General features: G+C 46.6%; 2 protein-coding genes across 6 annotated transcripts in view; one reads left to right on the forward strand and one right to left on the reverse strand.

The window, feature by feature from the left end:
- The window catches only part of SH3GL3 (SH3 domain containing GRB2 like 3, endophilin A3), a 789,999-nt gene that overhangs the window by 564,127 nt on the left and 202,740 nt on the right, over positions 1-23,132 (forward strand). For 2 of the 3 annotated variants that reach the window (XM_069624997.1, XM_069625000.1), the window contains exon 9: positions 10,044-10,373. The exons of the other annotated variant lie outside the window; for it this stretch is intronic. In XM_069624997.1, coding sequence (XP_069481098.1) covers positions 10,044-10,249 — 206 coding nt within the window. In that variant the 3' untranslated portion in view covers positions 10,250-10,373. Of the gene's footprint in view, positions 1-10,043; positions 10,374-23,132 lie in introns of those variants that run through there. 3 annotated transcript variants of the gene reach the window in all.
- LOC138504470 (lamin-B3-like) overlaps positions 20,397-23,132 on the reverse strand; it is a 368,818-nt gene continuing 366,082 nt past the window's right edge. For 2 of the 3 annotated variants that reach the window (XM_069624996.1, XM_069624994.1), the window contains one exon: positions 20,397-21,592. In XM_069624996.1, coding sequence (XP_069481097.1) covers positions 21,554-21,592 — 39 coding nt within the window. In that variant the 3' untranslated portion in view covers positions 20,397-21,553. The remainder of the gene's footprint in view (positions 21,593-23,132) is intronic. The other variant, XM_069624995.1, reaches the window with a different exon arrangement.

A 23,132-nucleotide genomic window follows, 5' to 3' on the forward strand; every position in this document is an offset into this window, starting at 1 on the left:
GGGGATGGAAGCCGGCTTCGTCCTCCGACGATGGAACTTCCGTTATCTTGGGGAGCGAGGCACTCTTGGCAACAGTGGATGATTGCCTGGAGTCATGGGGCGATCTTGATCGAGAACGCCCATAGGATGCCGATTCGGACCGTTTTCTATGTGCCTCTTTCCGAGAACTCGACGTGCGCGTCGAGTCTCGGTTGGACTTCATGTGTTTTGTGGAAGTGCTGTGGGAAGCGCCTGTGTCGCCGGGGGGTCTTCCCCATAGCCGCCCTGCCGGACGACCTTCCAAGGTCGGGGACTTGCGCTCGGCAGTCTTTCGACGCCATAATGCCCTTGCCGCCCGAAAGTACGGCATCGCTGCAATCAGTGAAGGCGCCCTCCACTGCCATGGCCTCGATGCCTGGCGTGGTGGGCCCAACGCTTGATCGAACGGTCCTTAAGTGTTTTGGGTTTAAACCTACTACATGCTCTGCAGTTCGCCTCGGGGTGGTCTCTCGGCAAGCAGAGATTGCACGTGGCATGCCTGTCGACCCAAGGGTATTTGCGGTTGCACTTGGGGCAGAATTGGAAAGGAGTACCCTCCATACGCACCTTGTGGCAGCGGGCTTGTAAGTGTAGGAATATATAAGAATGTACCTATATACCAAAAGAGTGTAGAGTATGTCCACCCCCCTCTCTCCCTACTTGCAGGGCCGAGGCCAGCGGCCATACAAGGCCGGGCCGAGGCCAGAGGCCTTCCTAGGCCCAAATCCGTCATGCAGCTGTTGACGGTCAAATTCTTCTCCGGGCCGGTGTCGAGTGTGGAAGTTCGGTGACTCGACGTTGGGGTGGAGAAATGGGTAAATTTAACAATATTTAGCAAAAGTATAGCTAAGGCCAGGGAACTCTGCGAAATGCTTCCGACCGGAATGGCGGAAAAAACCAATCTGAGGGTCCTAGACGCGCGAGGGATCATGCGTACAGTGGACGTCACACTAGGGATAGTATTACTGGCACGCCCTGTGTCGACGCCCTTTTTCGAAAAACAAACTAATACTCTGCAGCTTCCACTAGATGTCGGCCTATGCACAGCATGTGATCTAAGCAGATTCCACAAGCCTCAGAATATATATATATTATATACATTATATACTTTGGCCGGCTGGCCTTGGAGTGATGCTTGTACTGTGCCAATTCATTCTCTAGCTGAGGGTTCTTAAGAGATCTAGTCTGACTGTCACGCAATCTGTCTGTAGACACTTTGATGGCTGTTGGTCAGCTTATTTCGTCTGGCACAGACACCTCAGACTTTTTGTTCCAATACCTCATGCAAGACACGGTGATCAGCATGAAACGACCCCTCCAGTGGCCACTGAAACTCCTTTTGAACCAGAGTCAAAAAATCCTTTCGAATGGATGGTGTCCTCCCACGTTTTCCTCATCTATGATATTCGTTTCTCGCCAGCTTCGCACAGCACAGTGCCTGCAGAGGTCGCTGTGCACAAGGTCTTATTTTTGATGTTCCTCGACAGTCTCCGTAGCGTGTTGACATCACCAGCCGTATAAGTAGCTTGTGCCGCGCCAATTGGCTTCAGTTCCGATAGCTTTGCAATTGAGTTAACGGCGCGTTTCATATTTTCCTCAGGAAAATGTCATCGACTGCAGTTCTAAAATGTCAATCACAGACCCTCAACGTGTCTGCCTTTGGCGTTTAGGTTCGAACCATTGGACCGGCGACTGTAGCTCCTGTCAGTCGATGACGGAGAAAGCTCTTTGTGAACGAAAAGGTAAATTGGCAGTGGAGCGGGAAGCTTCAAAGGCCTCTTTGAAGAAGCATAGGAAGTCCAGTGAGTTGATAGACTCGGATCGGCACAAGCTCTCTAAGAGGTCTCGTTCTAGGAGTAGATTGAGGCGTACTTCGTCTTCTTCAAAGACAACGAAGAGGAGACTTAGATCAACCTCTTCGTCAGATACCTCTACCGAGGTGATACGATGTCCGACTAGGTCAGGTTCCCCTAGAAAATGGGAAGCATTTAGAGGGTACATGATGAAGGTCTTTGAGAATGCGGCCCGACCCCCTCAAAGAAGCCTCATAAGAGCCAGACCCCGGTCGCTCCTTTGGACAACGCAGGAAGGTCAGAAACGACTTCGGCTAAGAACAGTAGTAAGGCGGAGACTTGACATTCTCGACCCAATGTTAAAACATTGAAGGTTCCTCGACAGTCGAGTGATTCTCCGACAGTGGCTAAGAAGCATAAACCGTTGAAGCATTCGACGCCGGATGCTTCGACGCCGAAGCCAAACAAGACATTGACTCCATTATCGAAAACATCTTTGAATATTCCTTCAAGGCAAATTCAAGAGGAAGAAAAAAGGTACACACCATTACCGAGATCAGACTTTAAGACTGTCTTCTATTTTTGAGGAGGAAAGCGCCTCAGAGGACATTTCTCCATTGGAGTAAAATTTGGTACTAGAGATGTACCAAAGGAATTGATTGACCCTGAGTCAAGAATGAGAGATCTTTGCGACACCCTTCACTCTGCCAGTGGCATGGATACTTCACCAGAGTTAGATTTTCCAAAAAACCTGATCCTGAAGAACATGCAGACTTAAGGTACAGGAACCGGATGAACAGGGTTGCTGCCTATATGGGCTGGGGTAGCTCCTCAACAACCTTCGAACAGGACGATATGACTAACATCCTGCATCAGGAACCCCAAAAGGACCCAGTTCTTCCTTTTCATAGGGCTCTTCAAAGAACAGTGGTAGTAAACTGGGAGGCTCCTGAATCTGGGTAAGCAGTCAATAAGAACGTTCACAAAAAATATAGACCAGCAAGCTGTGACCCCGATTATCTTATGAAGCAGCCTATGCCCGAGACTCAAGTGGTGCAAGCTGCAACTTCCACAAGAAGCCTATCCATCTATCCCCCCCGGATAGAGATAAAAAGTGGATGCTTGGGCTCGCAAGGTATTTACCTCGGGCAGTATGGCCCTCAAGTCCGCTAATGTTACCTGTACCCTGGCCAGGTTCACCCATAGCCTGTGGGATTGTGTTTCAGCGGCGGCTGAACATCTTCCAGAAGGCGTAAAAAGGACAGGCTTTCGGAATATTGTTAAAGATGGCAAGGAGGCAATGGGAGAGTGTCTCCAATCAGGACTGGATACTGCTGACAGCATCAGCAGATCCATGTCTGCAAGCACAGTACTGCACAGATTTGCATGGTTGAGGAAGTCAGGGGTTTGCACCAGATGTGCCTTTTGACGGCTCAAGGCTGTTCGGCAGTAAAGATGAGAGCTTAGAGCAACTGCAGACCTCCAAAGCAGCGGCTAAGTCCCTTAGCGCCTCTATGAGACCGCCTCAAAAACCTTATTCGGGCTCATCTTCCTGGAGAGGTCGTTCTTTGATACTATTTCTCATTTGATAGAGGAAGAGGACAGGCCGCGCAGAAAGGTTAAAGAAATTTCCCTCATGGTGGAAGAGGTGCGAAATCAACCTCAGCAGCGACATCTTTGCCCTCAGCCGCTCCTGCAGCCGCCTCCAAGTCACTCAGAGACCTTGTCACACAACCCCGGTGGGAGGCAGAATCTCAGCATCTGAACGAATTATGGGGCATTACTTCAGATGCATGGGCACTGGTAACAGTAGCTCAAGGTTACTGCCTTCCCTTCCTAAAAAGGGCCTCAGGACCATCCACCGGGAACCAACTGTCAAAATTCCAGATCCGCTCCTTGTGCAGGAAATATTAACCCTGCTAGAAAAAGGTGCAATAGAACATGTACCTGTAGCAGAGAGGAACAAGTGTTGGTATTCCCCCTAGTTTCTTATTCCCAAGAAGGACTGAGGATTGAGACCCATCTTGGACTTACTTGAACAAGTTCCTCAGGAATGACACGTTCAAGATGGTAACCCTTTCTCAAATCCTTCAGGCTCCCCAACTCCAAGACTGGTTGGTATCATTGGACCTTCAGGATGCTTACTTTCATGTGCTAATCCAACTCAAGCACAGAAAGTACTCTAGATTCAGAGTTGGCGGTTCTCACTATCAATTTCGAGTCCTGCCATTCGGGCTGACCTCCGCCCAAGGGTTTTCACCAAGCTGATGGCGGTTGTGGCAGCGAGTCACAGGAGAGGGGGGATTCACATCTACCCCCCTACCTGGACAATTGGTTGATCAGGGCTCGTGCCCCCGAACAAGCTGAGGAACATCTCTCAATCACCTGCCACTCCCTACACAGACTGGGCTTCTCCCTCAATTACAAGAAGTCCCATATGGTACCATTCCAAAGACTCCAATTTATCGGAGCAGTCCTGGATACTTCCTCTGGGAAAGCCTCACCTCCTGAGGTGAGAGCTCACATTCTGCAGATGGTCACAAAGTTCCAGAATTCCCAGCATCCGTCGGCCTTCGATTTTCTGAGGTTGCTCTGTCTCATGGCATCCTGCATTTTTATGGTGCCAGAGGCCCGATTGAGGATGAGATCCCTCCAATGGGCCCTCAGGACTGAGTTGTCCCAATTCTCAGGGAATATGGTGGATCTTCTGCAAGTTCTAAGCACAGTTGCTCAGGATCTTCTATGGTGGGCTTGCAACGACAATATCCTCAATGGAGAATCTTTTTGGCAGTCATGGCCTGAGATAACAGTAGTGACAGACGTCTCATTCATGGGGTGGGGAGCCCACACCAACTATCTGACAATCAGCAGTTGTTGGTCTCCATCAGAGTCCAAACTACATATCAATCTTTTGGAGCTGAGGGCAATCAGACTAGCACTGAAGGCCTTCCTGTCCTCTGTACGGGGAAAAAATGTCCTGATAATGACGGACAACACAGTGGCCATGTACTATTTCACCAAGAGAGGAGTAGGGTCACTACCACTGTGCAGAGAGGCAATGCAGCTTTGGTTCTGGGCAATACAAGAAGGAATTTGTCTGCAGTTCACCTAGCTGGAGAGCAGAACAGAGCGGCAGACGCTCCGAGCAGGCAGAGCAGTCTCCCACAAGTGGGAACTAGCTCAGGAAGTCCTTCAAGGGATATTCACCCTTTAAGGAACCCCTCAGGTGGATCTGTTTGCGACAGGTCCCAACCAGTAACACGAACTGTGCTGCTCAAGGGAATTTCCTCTGAGGCGCTCTAGGAGACGTGTTCGTGAGGGGCTGGGAGTTTCCACTTCTGTATGAGTTTCCTCCAGTCCCCACGATTCCTCACGTAATCAGGTTAAGAACGTTTGGGAAAACCATGATCCTAATTGCCCTGGATTAGGCCAGGACGACGTGGTACCTGGACCTTCTGGAATGTTCATCTGCCATCCAATATATCTTCCACAAAGAGAGGATCTTCCTGCAAGAGGAAGGTCGATTTCTCCATCCAGAGGTCAAGACACTTAACCTTCACACGTGGTTGAGATATAAGGATTGGGACCTCCAGGATGACATAATGGAGATTTTACTTTCGGCCAGAAGGCCAGCAACTAAATCCTTGTACCGGTGTTGTTGGAATAAATTCAGTAAGTGGTGCAAGGATAAGCATGTGGACCCTTTTCAATGTGGCACTCCTATGGTGCTTTCTTTTCTGCTACATTTGGCCAATCTGGGGCTCCAGATTGGAACAATAAAGGGATACCTGACAGCGCTTTCCATTTTCAAGCGCTCCTCAGAAGAGGTTTCCTATTTCAAGATTCCATTGAATATTCTATTTTTGAAAGGGCTCACCAATGTGTACCCCCTCCAGTACCGTTTCATGTCCCTGCTTGGGATTTGAATCTTGTGTTGAAATTCTGAACTTGTATACCTTCTGAGCTTTTACATTCCTGTCCTTTAATGCTTTTAACACTTTTCTTGTGGCAGTCACATCAGCCCGCAGGGTTAGTGAGTTACATGCTCTCATGCAAACCTCTGTATACTACCCTTCACAAGGACACTTGGAGTTAAACCTTCTTTCTTGCCAAAAGTAGTTTTTGACTTTCACTTGTCACAAAAAAAAACTTTCTACCCTCCTCCTCATTTGGGCAAAGAGGAGCGATTACACAGATTGGACCCAAAAAGGGCTCTGAGTTTTTATATAACAAGAATGCAAATTGCACCAGGTTGACCAACTTTTTGTGGGTTATACTGGTCATAAATTGGGATTAGTAGTGACAAAAACTATATCCCGCTGGATTACTTTGGCTATTATGGAGTGTTACAGGTTAGCTGGGAAAGACCCGCCGGAAAGGCTTTGTGCCCATTCCACGAGGGGTAAGGCAACTTCTGCGGCTCTTCAGAAGGGAGTTCCTGTAGTTGATATCTGTTCAGCTGCAGCTGAGGCATCAATCCATACTTTTGTTAAGTATTACTGCTTAGATGCCTCTTCTTCCCATGAGGGATTGTTTGCAAAAGCTGCACTTCATTCTAGCCATGATAAAACTAAATAGTATCCCACCTCCTAAATGATCATTGCTATGGGAGTCTAATAGATGACTAGTACGTGGGAGGACACAATCCATTCGAAGAGCAAGTTACTTACCAACTGTAACGTTCTTTCAACTGGATGTTCCGCCCACGTATTCCTCATCGCCCCCCCCATCCTACCCCGCTGTACAATTTACGTGATTTACACTTTACGTTCACAAAGAACTTACATTCTGGGGCACGAGTGAATGATTGATTATACGAAAAAAAACAGAACTGAAGCCAATGGGCACGGCCCAAGCTACTTATACTGCTGGTGACGTCGACACGCTACTGAGACCGTCAAGGGACATCAACCCCACGACCTCGTGCACAGCGCCCTCGGCCGAGAATAGTTTTTTCCTAAGCAGCAAAGCTGGCGAGATAGGAATAACAGATGAGCAATACGTGGGAGGAGCATCCATTCGAAATAACGTTACAGTTGGTAAGTAACTTGTTCCTTTCCAAATATTTACACATGAATGCCCCATATGTTGAAATCATGAAGGTATTGGTCCAATGCAGGTGGAAGTGGTATTGTGGAAATCTCAGAGCCCATGGCCAAGTCTAGAAATCAAAAAAGTGGTGAGACGCAAAGGGAGGTGGACTACAGACACTGCAGATCAAGAAGGGTGGTGCAAACGTCCCAGCAATTGGCATTTACCTCTGGTGACAGCACAAAGATAGAACGGAGAGGTGGTACACAAGGTGAGACAGGACCAAGGAAGGATTGATAGAGTTAGCTGAATATAAAGTAAAACACAAGAGGGACAGCCTCAAGGTCGCCTCAGCAATAACATTTGGCACTTAACTCCCAAATGACAATGGTCCATCAGCATCGCCTCTTTAGCAGAAACTAGAACACAGACTTCAAGGCTGCAAGTGTTGTAGTTATGCAGGAACTTTTGTTCTTTCCAATCAACACCTCCCATGTGCATGGAAGTAAAGCATGTAGATATTTCTGTAGCACTGAGTTGTCTGTGGCATGGGGAGGGCGCTGGTGAATAGTAGCCAAAATCTTGACCAAACCCACAATAAATGAAAAAATAAAAGTCAATCATCAAAAAAGAAAATAAAAATAATGACGTGTAACCCCAAGAGAAAATAGAAATCCCAAAAACAAAGCAGGCCTGCAGGCAGCAATTTAAAGACGTCTGGAGTAGGCAAAAGATGTGTGGCAATGGCATACCACAGCAGCCCTTTGAGTGGCAAACGCAAGCCACAGCGTGAAGAAAGTAGCAGCAGAGAAAAAAAAAGACAAACCTGTCAGCTGACAAACCACAGGAATGAACAATCTTCCAACGACATCTCGCTGAGAAAACACTTATAGATAACCAGGGGCCAATGTATTAGAACCTGTGTCCGATCCTAGGGTCCATGCGACCACACACCTGGGCCCCTCCCCCCCCCCCATAGTCCCAAATTGTGGCAATGTGGCAGCACACATTAACCAGGGGCGATTTGACTCAAACTCACTCAACCTGGAGATAGCAGCAGGTCTCATGGTTTGAAAACCAGAAATAAACTGACATCACACTGTGGCCGCATGCCTTAATCACAGGAAAATGCGGATATAAACCTTTTCTTCTATCAGTGTGAGAAGCAAAATGAACAGTAACAAACTGTTAAACCTAATCTGAAAAACGAGAATCAAAAGATCCAATGCAACAGGCGATGCCAAACAGTAGTAGAAAACAGAAGCAGTTTTAATCAGAACACGACAACAATGATATGTACACAATAGACAAGTTGTTTGCAAGAAAGGCCCTGTACAATATAACTACACAGACTGCATTCTGTAGGTCAGAGATGGTCTTTGTTTGGCAAGAACATTTTGCAAAAACATGGTCTTTGATGTGATCTGTGGCAGCCTGCCAGCGCTTCTCCGCATCTGGATCGAGCTGCTCTGATTCAGGGAAGAAGGGGAGGAGGGGGCGGGGGGGGGGGGGTTATGGGCTTGCCTGTGCCTCTGACTGCTTTGCTGCAATATGGGACACTTGTTTGTTCACTTGACTGCCAAAGCCCTGTCCACTGACTCGTAATCCTAAAGATCTCTAAGAAAATGGCAAAAGAATAAAGATGTACACAGGACAGCCTGTGGAATCAATTTGTGGGGACTCAAATCAAGATCTACCCTGAAGCCAGCACACAGTGCATAGAAGCAAAACAGACTGTAGACAAATAGGATGAATGCAACTGGCAGAGCTGAAAAGATCTGTGGCGCAGCTATCTACTCGGTTACAAATACAAAAAATGGTGTAGGGAGAGAGCGAATACACGACATGGCAAATTATCGTTTAGCCAAAATAAATTGACAGAGCATAGGCAAAGATTGTATTTACCCATCAGTCAGGGAACAAGTTCACAGCCATGCGCTGTGCTGGAGATTCTCTGCAGACTTCTCAAACCACATTGCAGATTTGGCAACTTTGCAGTCAACAGGCGTGCCACACTTATAAAAGCAGCCTCCGATGGCGAGGCCCTTGTGTTATTTGGCCATGCGATTGTGCTCGAGGGCAGCCCAAAGCAAAACCCCTGCACAGTTTGGCCAGAGACAACTGCAGCATCCTCTGGTGGCCAAGATCGGGACCCTGTCCAAGGGCCCCACACCCTCCCCCCTCAGCATCAGCCTCCATTTGCAGAAAATAAGGAGATCAGCCACACTGGTGGTAAACCAAGCTTCTTGTATTAGGTAGCAAATACAGAGTGACCAGCAGGAAAATACAGAAGGACAAGTGTCCAGGCAGCCAGCACACCAAGCTCTCTAGGGGCTGGAGTGCTGCGTGCAGGGAGAGGCAGAGGGAAGATCTGAGGCCTAAATGTATGAGAGCGCCTAGTTTAGTATAGCATAACAATCCTGCCACATCAATGCACAGCTATAGACTCACTCTTACAAAATGCATTACATTTAAACACACAAACTTCCCTTTGGGGGAGCAGGGACAGGGCCAGGCAGCACTGCCGCATCACCAAACCAGGATGAATTCAGGCATGAAGTACCCCAGAAGGGCTTGGTTACCCAGGTTCCTGGGGATTCAGGTCCTTCTGGAGTGTGCTGGTGCCATGTGCAGAGCAATGCCAATGTGGTGCTAAGCAAACCTGTGAGTGGCACACTGCAGCACACATCGGCGTGCCACTCTGGGTTTAGTATCAGGGCTGGGGCTCTGACTGGGCACCAGCCCTGCAAGAGGCATGAGGGGGGGCGCATCAGGCACCACAGTGGGGCACAATCATGCCTAATGCTTTACATTAATACAGACATTCACTTTTCTGTCTCCAGAATGTAAATAACGCAATCAAAAACTCAGGTCACAGAGTGACCAAGCAGACCTGCTATCGATCATGCTCTCACCCCGTAATTACTTTTTAGTCAGAATCAGGGCATAAGTAGATATCCTTAAGTGGGTTTCTGTGCCTCAAAGGATGCCACAGGACAGAGGTAGCCAAAACGAGATGGCAACGTATGCCTTGAAAGGCAACAGAAATGCTTGGTGTCAATGTAGGGATTTACCCAGGTCAAAAGGTTGCTTTCATTGTGGTCCTACATTATGGACAACTGTTATGTGATAAGATAATTTAAATGTACTCTGTCAAAAATGCACTTCAACTAATGCCCCTTCTTTTTCCAACCTTTGTAGGAGAGTCAGTGCAGATGGATCAACCATGTTGTCGTGCTGTGTATGACTTTGATCCAGAAAATGCAGGTGAACTAGGATTTAAGGAGGGGGACATCATAACCTTAACCAATCAGATTGATGAAAACTGGTACGAAGGCATGATTGATGGCGAATCTGGATTCTTTCCTATTAATTATGTGAACGTGATCGTGCCTTTACCTCAGTGAACAGCCAAATTCAAATTGTAGACACAATTTAATGTACTCATACATTTTGTGTGGCATTCTGTGAAAGCCACACCATCTAATTTCAGGTCTTTGTATATGGTGTATAAAAGAGAGTTTCCTTTTATTTTGAGTTTTTAAGTGCACCAATTATTTTTCTTTATAAAGATGTCAATTTATATTTTTTATAAAACAAATTGTTGCAGAAGTCCTTTTCCTACTACTTTGCACTCATCTTTGTTAAACAAGTGAAACACAGAAAACGTTCACGTACACCTTTTCTAAATAGATCTTTTTGCTCCATGTTATACGAACTAGATCCGTCTCTGTAAATTGGAAAACATATTGCTTAATTGTTGAAAAGTTCAAAGGATAGCAAATAAAATGTTTTCGGTACCATTTAATCTTTCTGGATGAGTTTCATCTTAAATCTTATGATGATATCCACCATTTCATGGTACAACGTGTGCACACCACACATGGAACGGTTTATTATATTGTACACAATACAATAACTCATGTAACCTGCTAAGGAAACATGCCAAAGAAACTATATGAAAAACCTTTTTTGAAGAATTGGGCAGTAGAATTGATCATGTCTGCTTGATATCCTAGGGTTGATTGTGATTAGACACCTTTTGTACAAACTCCTGAACCACAAGCCCCACAATACCCTTTCCCAAAAATGCTGGAATGTCCTCCAGGTACAAAAGAAGAAATGGAACAAGTGCACTCAGCACAAACACAAATGCATTTTGGAAGTCCATGAATGGCACACAGATCAGCCCCATCTTTCGCCATCCTTTCCAAAGTCAAGATACATGTTCCCGCATTTGATGCAGAAGTCCTCTGCTGCAATGAGATTCACAAGGCAGATGGGTGAGAATAATATGAACGTTGCGCAGAAACTTTGCCAATATTGCTGCACCAAGTGTCTTGCATTGGTAGTTATTTATGGGGACTTTGTGCTGCTCCTTCCTCTGTGGCATATTTAAGATTTACGGATATAACCGGTGTCTACCTTGGAATATCAATTTGAGAAACGTTCAATTGTGGCATTAGACATTTAATATTTTTTTAAACCCGTTTGCAAATAGATTTATAATGTAGCCCATGCTACAGCACCATAAGGCAAACTTGCAAGACCGTTCTTGACTGGACTGCAATAGTAGAATATACTGGTAGATTCAAACACACACTTTAATACGTGATTGCACAATTACTGGACTTCCCCTAGTGCAATTAGTAAGACGGGAAGACGAAATAAACGTACCTTCATGATGCCTACTGGGATTGGATATTTGGGAAGATTGAGGACTGGGCCCCATGCAGAACATATGTGCAGTCTTGATAAGAAATATCTAATCAAAAAAGGGCTATTAATAAACCTACTCTCACTATGACCAAGAGTCCAAGTTTTTGAAATACATTTGTGGCGCAGTAAAGAGATGTGTGCAGCCCTCGATATCTCTTTCACAATCGGAGTGGGGGGAACTCATTGTCTCCGTTTCTGCTGCACACACCATTGCGACACCACCAGATTTGGTGTACATAATTGAAGTCGCGGAGGTCAAAGAGTGATTTGCCCCAAAAAGTTCCCCATAAAAATTATACAGTCTTGATAAGAACCCCCCCCCCCACTTTGTGGGTGATCAGAATGGTGTGGGGGCAAGCGGAGAGCAATATCTCAAGTCTTACTAGCCCCCACAAAGGATCCTGTGTATGAGATACTTTTCCCCTTGCCTCAACATCCGTAAAGGTTTGTCATTGCAAAAACCGCACCCTTGAAACATCACCCTTATTTGCCCACATTATGCCACAAAGGAGGCATTGTTTGTTGCCCTCGTTTGGCAACCCTTTCAGAACATCCCATTTTGCTCAGCCAGCCAGTAGGAGGATCGCCACAGTTGCTTGGGTCCAAGTATGGCTGCTCTGTTTTACCAGACCACTACTCTAGATTGCATTTGGTTTGCTACAATGAATATTTAGCAAAATACTTGAAAGTTTCTGACTTTACTTATGTTAAGTAAAAGTACAATGATCTTGATGCGCAGACCTTGCAATTCCTAAAATTCCAGACCTGCGGGGCAAGTTTACTGGTTTACATACTCCATCTTCAAGAAATGCACACAAGGGTGATAAGATATCTACCGGGGCTTTCTGTAAAATGGGTTGTTATAAGGACACTTCATATCTGGTGCAATGCTGCCACCTACAGGCCAGCCATGCCCAGTTAATTGTTTGCCAGTTAATGCAGTTTGTTTGCAGTAAAGGTCAAATAAAAGATCCAAAACATCCTCATACTCTCAGCAAGATAAGAGTACCATACAAATGGTACACACTTGATAAAAGGTCACTTCCTGTATGATCGATCTAGCAGATTTTTCAAGCCCTAATGTGGCTTTGTATGGGATACATTACTCACCGTAATCGTATTTCTGATGCTTGTATCTGCTTAGATTCACATGCTGTGCATAGGCCGACATCTAGTGGAAGCTGCAGAGTATTACAGTTTGTTTTTCGAAACTCAAAAATGGGCGTCGACACAGGCGTGCCAGTAATACTATCCCTAGTGTGACGTCCACTGTACCCAAGATCCCTCATGCGTCTGGGATCCTCAGATTGTATTTTTTCTGACATGAGGAAGCATGAGGAGTAGCGCGAGTACAGATAATCCAAGCAGATAGACAGAAAGGTAAGACTACAAGCAATCATGCGCCTTCTCTCGGAGGGGAGGAAGGGTGGGTCGCATGTGAATCTAAGCAGATACAAGCATCAGAAATACGATTACGGTGAGTAATGTATCCCTTCTGAGGCTTGTGGAATCTGCTTAGATCACATGCTGTGCATAGATTAGCGAGCAGTACCCGAAGAAGGAGGTGGGATGTGAGAAGGGTCATGAGCAAACAGGTGTCTTAGAACCGCTTGTCCCACTTGTGTATCTGTCTTGGCATGAGTGTCAATGCAGTAATGCTGAGTAAAAGTGTGAATAGAGCTCCAAGTAGCTGCTTTGCAAATGGTGTCGAGGGGAACATTTGCAATGAAAGCCAGAGTGGCCCCAATGCCTCTAGTAGAATGGGCCCTTGGCGTAAAAGGCAGAGTTTTTTTCAGAAAGAGAGTAACACAGCTGTATACAGTTGATAATCCACTTCGAGATCGCGCCTTTAGAGACGCGATCCCCCTCTCTGCCTGTAGCTACGGAGACAAACAGTTGATCTGTTTTCCTTAGCGGTCTGGTTTTATTTACATAGTAGAGGACCGCCCTACGCACATCAAGGGTGTGTAGTTTCACCTCAGCCGAGCTTTGCGGGTTCTGGAAGAAAGCCGGAAGCTCGATGGACTGGTTTACATGGAATTTAGATATAAATTTAGGTGAGAACCTAGGGTGTGTGCGTAAAACCAGTTTGTCTTTGTGGATAGTAAAGAAAGGATCCTGCACTGACAGAGCCTGAATTTCACTGACCCTTCTTATAGAGGTAATGGCTACTAAGAAGGCCGTTTTATAAGTCAGGTGTTTGAGACTACTTTTATGCATGGGTTCGAAAGGGGGGCCCATGAGCTTAGCTAGCACCACATTGAGGTCCCATCCTGGCGGTGGGTTCGAAATAGGAGGGTGAAGTCTCTTTACTCCTTCCATGAAGGCTTTAACTACTGGTACTTTCCACCACGATACTTTGTTATGGGATGTGGTGTAAGCCGAGAGGGCTGCCAGGTGTACTTTCAGAGAGTTAAACACCAAACCTGCGTCCAGCAGGTGGAGCATGTATGTTACAACGTTGGAAGGAGTGCAATCAACTGGGTTGATTTGTTTATTCTGGCACCAAATAACGAACCTCTTCCACTTGTCAAAGTAACAGTGCCTTGTGTTTGGTTTCCTGGATTCTTTTAGGATGTCCATACACCTCTGTGGTAAATTGAGATGCCCAAACTCTATGACCTCAGGAGCCATGCTGCCAGGTTCATTGAGTTGGGTTCCTGGTGCACTGTTTGACCTTGTTGCTGGGACAGTAGGTTGTACCAGGCTGGGAGTTTGATGGGCTTGCACACCGCCATCCTGCGTAGGTGTGGAAACCATGGTTGTCTCGCCCACATGGGAGCAACTAGGATGAGCGTCATCGATTCCTTGTTCATCTTGTACACCACCTTCCTGATGAGGAGTTGGTGGAAAAGCGTAAGCAAACATCCCTGACCAGTTCATCCACAGGGCGTTCCCTTGGGAGTCTGGCTGGGGGAACCTGGATGCAAATCCTGGGCATTGTTTGTTTTCGCTTGTGGCGAATAGGTCTATAGTGGGGACACCCCACTGAGAGAAGAGATCTTCTACGATATCTCTGAAGGACCCATTCGTGTTCTTCTGGGAGGGAGTCTCTGCTTAGGGCATCCGCTAGGGAATTGAGCTCCCCTGGAACATGTTGTGATGACAGGAAGATGTTCCGTCTGAGTGCCCATATCCAGATTTTCTGGGCAAGCTTGGACAGATTTGGCGAACGAGTCCCTCCTTGTTTGTTCAGATAGAACATGGCTGTCGTGCTGTCCGTCCGGATCTGCACCGACAAGTTTAGCAGATGGGGCTCGAACGCCCGAAGCGCTCGGAATACTGCCAGAAGCTCTAGCAGGTTGATGTGGTTCTTGGCTACTGAGTGAGACCAGAGACCCTGAGCTGTGTGGTGGAGATGGTGAGCTCCCCACCCAGTCAGGCATGCATCTGTAGTCACCACTGCTTGTACTTCGGGATCGTAAAAGGGTTTTCCCCTTGCGAGATTCTCTCTTGTCCACCAGTGTAAGCTCTGTACGAGTGTTGGCGAAACGACCACTAGATCGTCCCACTGACCACTTGCCTGAGACCACTGTTTCGCCAACCATTCCTGCATGGGACGCAGGCGCAGACGCGCGTGGGGGACCAGGTAAATGCATGACGCCATCATGCCCAGTAACCGCATTGCTTTGCGTACCGTTATTTGTTGACCTGACTGATAATGTGGAATTTGCAGTAGTATATTCTGAATTCTCTCTTCCGAAGGGAAGGTCAACCCTTTTTGAGTATCTAGGATTGCTCCTAGGAACTGTTTTGAGGTGCTTGGCACCAGACTTGACTTCTTCTCGTTGATAGAGAAGCCTAATTCGTGGAGGAGGTCGATAGTCCTCTGAATGTTTGACCTGCAAATTCCTGGGGTTTCCCCCGTTATGAGCCAGTCGTCCAGATAAGGGTACACTGGGATTGCCTCCCTGCGTAGGTGTGCAGCTGCCACCGCCAGTACCTTGGTGAATACCCTTGGTGCTGAAGCTATCCCGAAGGGTAGTACCTTGAATTGGTAGTGGCGACTGTCCACTTTGAAGCGCAAGTATTTTCTGTGCGCTGGGAGCATGGAAATATGAAAATAAGCATCTTTCATATCCAAGGTTGCCATGTAATCCCCCTTTTTAGGAGGGGGATTACCTCTTGTAGCGTGGTCATACGGAATTTTTGGGGCTTGACATACTTGTTGGCAGGCCGTAAGTCCAATACTGGGCGCATTGTCAAATCTTTCTTTGGCACAAGGAAGTAAGTTGAATAGATACCCTTGTTTACCTGGTGTCCTGGGACGAGTTCTATCGCGTCCTTTTCTAGCAGAATGGCGATCTCCTCGAGAAGGATCTTCTGATGTTCTAAGGAGTGTATTCTTTGTCGTGGAGGGTGGTTCCGGGGACGCTGCAGTAATTCTATACAATATCCTATGGACACTGTTGACAGCACCCATCTGTCTGAGGTGATCCCTTCCCAAGCCTGGGTGAAGTTGGAAATGCGTCCCCCTACTGGGGTTGCGTGAGAAGGGACCCTGAGCTGAGCGTCACTGCTTTGGTGGAGGCGTGCCACCTCCCTTGTTGGGACTGCCTCTGCCTCTTCCACGACCTCTCTTGTTACCCCTGCCGTAACTTTGGGTAGACTGCTGGTTGTTGTTCCATTGTGTACCCTGTCCTTGGGCATAGTTGCCTCTTTGTGAATTTTGGCCGCGTGGGCGACGAAAATTACTGTTCCCCCTCTGGTTAGGGGGTTTGTTGGTAAGCTGGCCAAGGGATTTGAGAGTCTCGTACTCGTCCTTGGCATTTTTAAGTGCGTCTTCGACCGCTTTCCCAAACAATAGATCGGGTTCCACCGGCTTGTCTATTAATGAAGCCTGGGTTTCTGTTTTGAACCCCGACTGCCGTAACCACGCATGTCTTTTGATAACAGTACCTTCTGCTATCAATCTTCCTGCGTTGTCCGCGGCGTCGAAAGTTGCTTTTAATATGCAACCAGACACGGCTCTCCCTTCTGCCGAGATCCGAGCCAACTGGCCCTTTAACGGTTCAGGAGCAGAGGCTATGAGCGCCGCGACCTCTTCCCATTGATGGCAGTTGTAACTAGCCAACAGGGTGGTGGAGTTTGCAATCCTTGCTTGGTAGGCGGACGTTGAGGCTACCTTCCTGCCAAACCCGTACAGTCTTTTGCTCTCCTTGTCGGGAGGAGCTTCTGACGACGATAAGGGTGTCCCAGCCCTCTTCCGAGTGTTGGTAACCACTAGGGAGTCTGGTTTAGGATGTCCTCTTATATAAAGAGGGTCAGACTGGGCTGCCCGAAAAAGTTTTTCGACTCTGGGGTTGACGGCTCTGGTGAGGTTAGGATTCACCAGGGATGGATCTATTCTACGTTGGATGGATTTAAGGATAGGGATGGTCTGAGCGACCGGCCTCCTCTCTCCCACCAACTCTTCTGCGAAGTCCCTTTCCTCTTGTACACCGTGGGTGTCGATGTGAAAATGTTCTGCTGCGCGAGCGAGAACTTCATTAAGGAGGGGCTGGTTATCAACTGGCGAGTCGGTAACTGGGGCTTCGCTCTCTACCGGGGAATCTACTCTGTAAATTTCCTGTTCATCTTCTACCTCCTCCAGGTCCTCATCATCCGCATAGTATTCAGTCCCGGTCTGTTCCCCCATAATTGTAAACTCCTGGTCCCCTTCAGGGAAAGGCTGTCCTTGGTATCTGGGGTGTGGAGTAGAATATGGAGTAGAGAAAGGCTGCACCTCGAAGGTTCAGGTCTTTCGAACCGGGCCTTTTTACTTAGGGGGATAGGATCAGAGGAGCCTGAGGGTGTGGCCCCTTGAGGGTCATACTAAAGGAAATGTTCTGGGTTTTTGTCATAAAAATCAGCTAAGGAAGACATCCTTGACATGACCCTGTCTATGTCTTCACTGGACCATTCTTTGGAACAGGGTATGACTTTAGTAGGCAACTTGGAGGACTTATCAAGGGTACCCTTGCTGGATGTTGATGTCCGTCTGTCTGCTTAGGGTGGAAGGATGGTCTTATAGGAGTGGAAGGCTGTGCTTTCCACTGTTTCCCCCCCTCCCCGTGCGTGGAAAAATGTTTTCCCTGCCCCTTGGAGGCCCCAGAGACTTTCGACGCCTGGCGTCGAGGGTCTGGAGAGGTATCTTGTTTTGAGCGTGGGGCCTCGCTGGTGTTAACTGCGGCCTCGGTCTCCTGGAGCGCGGCCTGGGGGTGGAAGTCGTCTTCGTCTTCCGACGATCGAACTTCCGTTAATCTAGGGAGCGAGGCACTCTTGGCAAGAGTGGATGATTGCCTTGCGTCATGAGGCGATCTCGATCGAGAGCGCCCAGAGGACACCGAGTCGGACCGTTCTATTTGTGCCTCTTTCCGAAAAGTCGACGTCGTCGAGGTTCGGTTGGACTTAGTGTGCTTAGTGTGTGTAGGGTGTGTAGCGCTTGCGTCGCCAGGGGTCTTCCCCATAGCCGCCCTGCCGGACAACCTTCCGAGGTCGGGGACCTGCGCTCGGCCGTCTTTCGACGCCGTAATGCCCTCGCCGTCCGAAAGTACGGCGTCGCTGCCATCGCTGAAGGCGCCCTCTGCTGCCATGGCCGCCTGCCTGGCGTGGTGGGCCCAACGCTTTGTCGAACGGTCCTTAAGTGTCTTAGGCTTAAACCTACTACACGCTCTGCAGTTCGCTTCGGGGTGGTCCCTCGGCAAGCAGAGATTGCACGTGGCGTGCCTGTCGACCCAAGGGTATTTGCGGTTGCACTTGGGGCAGAATTGGAAAGGGGTACCCTCCATACGCACCTTGAGGCAGCGGGCTGGTAAGTGTAGGAAATATATAAGGTGTACCTATATACCAAGAGTGAAGAGTATGTACCACCCCCCACTCTCCCTACTTGCAGGGCCGAGGCCAGCGGCCTACTAGGCCCGGGCCGAGGCCAGCGGCCTTCCGAGGCCCAGATCCGTCGTGCAGCAGCAGACAGTCGATGTATTCTCCAGCCGTCGTCGATCGAGGGTCGACGTTGGGGTGGGGAAGGATGTCAGTAAATAATTTTAAACTTCTATAATTAGCAAAAGTATGGCTAAGGCCAGGGGACTCCGCAAGATGCTTCCGACCAGTATGGCGGAAAAAAACAATCTGAGGATCCCAGACGCGTGAGGGATCTTGGGTACAGTGGACGTCACACTAGGGATAGTATTACTGGCACGCCTGTGTCGACGCCCATTTTCGAGTTTCGAAAAACAAACTGTAATACTCCGCAGCTTCCACTAGATGTCGGCCTATGCACAGCATGTGATCTAAGCAGATTCCACAAGCCTCAGAAAGTATTTTACAATGCATGCATCATGTAATATTGTAATCTATTGTGCAATTACTGATTATATGGGTTGCAGTATCAGGCATAAATAATTTTTAAAAAGGGCAGCTCGATAGAGAATATGTTGTCTTGTTGGTGTAAAATCGAGTGCTACAAGAACAGAAGGGATTTTAACACGATTAAGATGAAGCAGCAGCCCTTCGCTTTATTTGCTTCAAGTGGGCTTGCAACCCATTTCCCCCTTTATCCTGATCCTTTATTCTTGCCTCGTAAACCTTAACACTAGTTCATACTGCATTTTCGTTCCAATATGGTAGGAACAGTTCCCCCAATACCGAAAAACGGTTTAATATGGAAAGCTTAACCTCCAGTTAATGTTTTGACGGTAATGGGGCTATAACCCAGCCTTCGTCCTCATTCCTTTGTGGTTCTCCACAATGCTCGTCATGCCATGCTCTTGGAGGACGTTCAATGGCTGGAACACTGCAAGGAGTGGTTGAGAGGTAACCTTAGCCAGTGACAGAACTTCCACATAAGAAATAGGGCTTGTGTGGGCTCTTCTCTCAACACTCTTGTCACATACACGCCAGTAACCGTTGAACAACATATTCTGGACTGAACAAAGGTCAGCCTACTTTGTGAGGATACCTGGAAAGTGGGCAGATATATAGCGTTTTAATCCAAAGCACTTTACCCAGGACATATTGGCATACATTATTACCAAATTAAAATTGGTACTCATTTATCTACCTCGGAAGGATGAAAGGCAGAGTTGGCCTTGCAGGGAGTTGGACCTGCATAATCAAACAGATCACAGCAACAAGTGTTTAGCCCGCTGAGCTTTTGTACAAATTCAGTTTTCTTAAGACATTTCACAAGAAACGAATGAGGAGTTTTGGCCATACACATATCCTGTGCTCCTGTCTCCCAGGTTACATCTGAACAATCTAGTATTAAGTGCTGTAGTTAAAATGCTTTAGTGTTCCTGAAAATTGCCACGATAAGGCTATTGTCAGCGTTCTGACTATTACCGACACGGTCTCATTCTGTAAGTATACTACCCATCACTGCTCGTGTTTGGCGCATCCTGACAACCCAAACAAGTGGATGCAGACGCATGTACCTTAGAACACCCGGCCTTGCATTCATAATAAAACATGCACATTCAGTTAACCGTTCATATTAATACTACCATATGTCATACAACTCTAGGCGTGTCGGTAATATGTATGTTACAAACAAAACCGTCTTGTAGAAACGTCCCCTACAGTGAGGGGGGGGGGGGCAGGACGAAGCTGAGCAACATTTTTCTTTTTTCAATAGATTCCGTCGCACAGGGGTTGGGGGAGGGGACACGCTCTGCAAAGTGGGCTTAGCTACTCCGTGCTATAAAAGGAGGTTCGCCTCAATCATCTCCGGAGGTTGAAGGCGTGGTTCAATCGAATTAAACCACACATCTCTACCCTAGCTCAGCGAACCTCAGTAGAGTCGAACTAAGACAATGGGTTCGTATTGTTAACCACAAAACACAGGGATACAGAAAAGGTGAATAGAAAATAAGTTTATTCATTTTTAAATAATTTAAGAAACTATTTTATAAAAATAAGAGCTAGTTTTTGCAGACACTAGCAAAATACTGTTTCAATGTCAGCAAAAGTGGAGTAATTTGGTTACAGAAATAGAAAGTGCTTGAACAAAAAAAGGCACAAAATGCGCAATCAGTGAAGCATCGTTTTCAAAATATACAATCTCAAAGATTAAACAGACGATTGAAAGAAACAACCTTGTTATGTTTAGGAAATAAAAACATTGAACACTGACACATACTACACCTTTGTCACAAATGTCAAAAGGTCAACGGTAGGAGCACTCTATATTCTAGTTACACTTGGAACTGTAGTATTGGCCAGACTGGAGGAGGCACATTACACTTCTAAATGCTGGAAAGAAAATGGCCAACAATACTGCAAATTGAATAGTTCGCTCAGGCAATGTTGAACAGGTCCTATGAGGACTCAAGTAGGGTCCATAACCACTATATCTAGTGGTGGTTGTAGGTTTTTCGGTTACTACTGCTTGGAACAGATAAGAGCATGGCATGTGCTGTAGAGATAAAAAGCTGTGCAAGTGTTGAAACTGGAAAATTGTGCAGCTAACAGACGGGAGCAACAACCAATAAACCTGCAGTCTCCCAAGTGTTGAACGCAAAATGGTTTTGTTCCCCTCCAACAATCCTATTCTTTGTGTGATAATATCAGAAGCATAACCTCAGTTGGGCACCATATAGGAATCCTGAAGGAAGACACACTTGGTACAATACTAAAGAGGTACACTTCTCAAACCAGTGTACCATCTTAATGAAAAATAAAGTGCAAAACAAGAGCAACTTGTGTCTCCCAAGGTCAGAGCAGCCAGAAAATGCTATGCTACAAATTTTTCCAAAAGCTAGATTTTAGTTTTTTAAAACCCACATTGAGAACTCAAAAAGGCCTTATTACCACGTAAGGCCTATATATCTAGTGCCACATTGGCTTTTGACATTTGCATGAATGCCCTATAATACAAAAGCGCTGGAATGCAGGCGCATCAGAATCACTGGTTTAGATAACAGTTCGTATATTTAGAGCAAATTAAATATTCCACTTGAGTCGACGTTCACGTTGTGGAAAGTGTCACTGTTAGCAGATGTCGCCATTTGTAATTACATGAGAAAACAGGTAGCATCTTTACCTTTACGAGACTGTAAAGAAAACACATAGTCATTAGGTCACGTAGGATTCAAACACCGTCAACGATTCTGTATTACATCACATCTATACGAAGAAATTAAACTGCCTTCAGAGGAAGGGGCCTCGGGTAAGAACAGGCAAATGGAGAATATTGCTGGTGTCATTTCTCAGCACATAGAAGAGCTTGTGTTAAACTGACCCCCAAAAATAGGTCGGCATCTTAGCATGGCTAAAAAGAAAACAAATACTCAATCCCACAATGGGCAACGCAGCATGGTCTGAACACAATGTTATACTGGACACGTGCAACTACACATCATCAACACATGCCAGCCGTATAATGAAGAATGGATTAGTGTGGAGATGCTCAGAAAGTTGCACAAGGCATGCAGTAAAGATCACCAACTCTCTCACAAACTCTGTAAATGAAAATAGTGATCATGGTCGCAAAGGTTCTGAAAGCAGGTTAGCAACAACGTCCATGCAGGATGCTCCTTACTGCAAGAAGGAATCAGTAAAATGTTCAATGCGCCAAATCAGTTCATTTCATACATGCATCCTAAGAGCTTGCATTACTGGGCAAGAATCGAGTACAATGGAAGCCGAATGCATCCTTCTGTGGCCATACAATTCAAAATATGGTACCTTCAGAGACTTCACAAAACCACTTTCAACTATGCACATTTTTTGCTAGAATACACATTTTGTGGTTTGTCAAACTTTAGTGATTGTAGTCCCTTACTGGCTGCATCCTAGCTAGTTGGCAATTATTTTAAAAATCGGATAGAAGATGTTGATGAACGGATTGGGGCAAGTTGGGTATGCACAGAGTAGTAGGGGAAGGTTTTTGAAGGAAAGAAGAGGGTGAGGTTTAAAGTGTTGCAAGACAACAATTAAAGAGGCCCAATTGAACTTTCATCAATCTGGTGCCCGTCTTCACGTTCACAATATTAGGTCAACATTAAAAGCTAGACATGAACAATCGTTCAATTGGCATTTTTAGAGTAAATGTAGTTAACAATTTAAAAGCATGGTTCAAAGTTGCTTTTCCCCAGCACCGTCACCTCCTTTCTTGCAACTAAAGCTAAAACCTGGTAGTCACTTGCATCCACGGGGCTACGCAGTTACCCTGAAAACATGGCCTACACGGGTACACATCACCTTTTCCAAATGCTCAGGTTCCTCCAAGACCATGCCATCTTGATGCTTACGTTTCATTGGCCCCTAATCACCAAATCCTGGCATCGGTTGTGGCTCATAAATAGATGCCCCGTCACACCTCTCCCTTGGAATTTCATGAAAAACCATCACATAATTGTCCAGATTATATGCTTCCATGTTATTAGTCTCAAAAATACAGCTGCAAAGGTAACGATAGCTGGTGCCAGATTGGCTAGTGTAAGGGGCAGTGCCCAATTACAAGATTCTACAAAGACATATGCACGTGCAGGATGTGGCTCGCTTGGGGAAATCTGCAAAAAGGTGATGATCGTTCAGAAGTCAGTTTATGGGCAAAGCACTGAGGTAGGATGAACATGGAATGCAGCATAA

This window comes from Ambystoma mexicanum, chromosome 11, assembly GCF_040938575.1.
Source record: "Ambystoma mexicanum isolate Mex_15411 chromosome 11, UKY_AmexF1_1, whole genome shotgun sequence".
Taxonomy (NCBI): Eukaryota; Metazoa; Chordata; class Amphibia; order Caudata; family Ambystomatidae; genus Ambystoma; species Ambystoma mexicanum.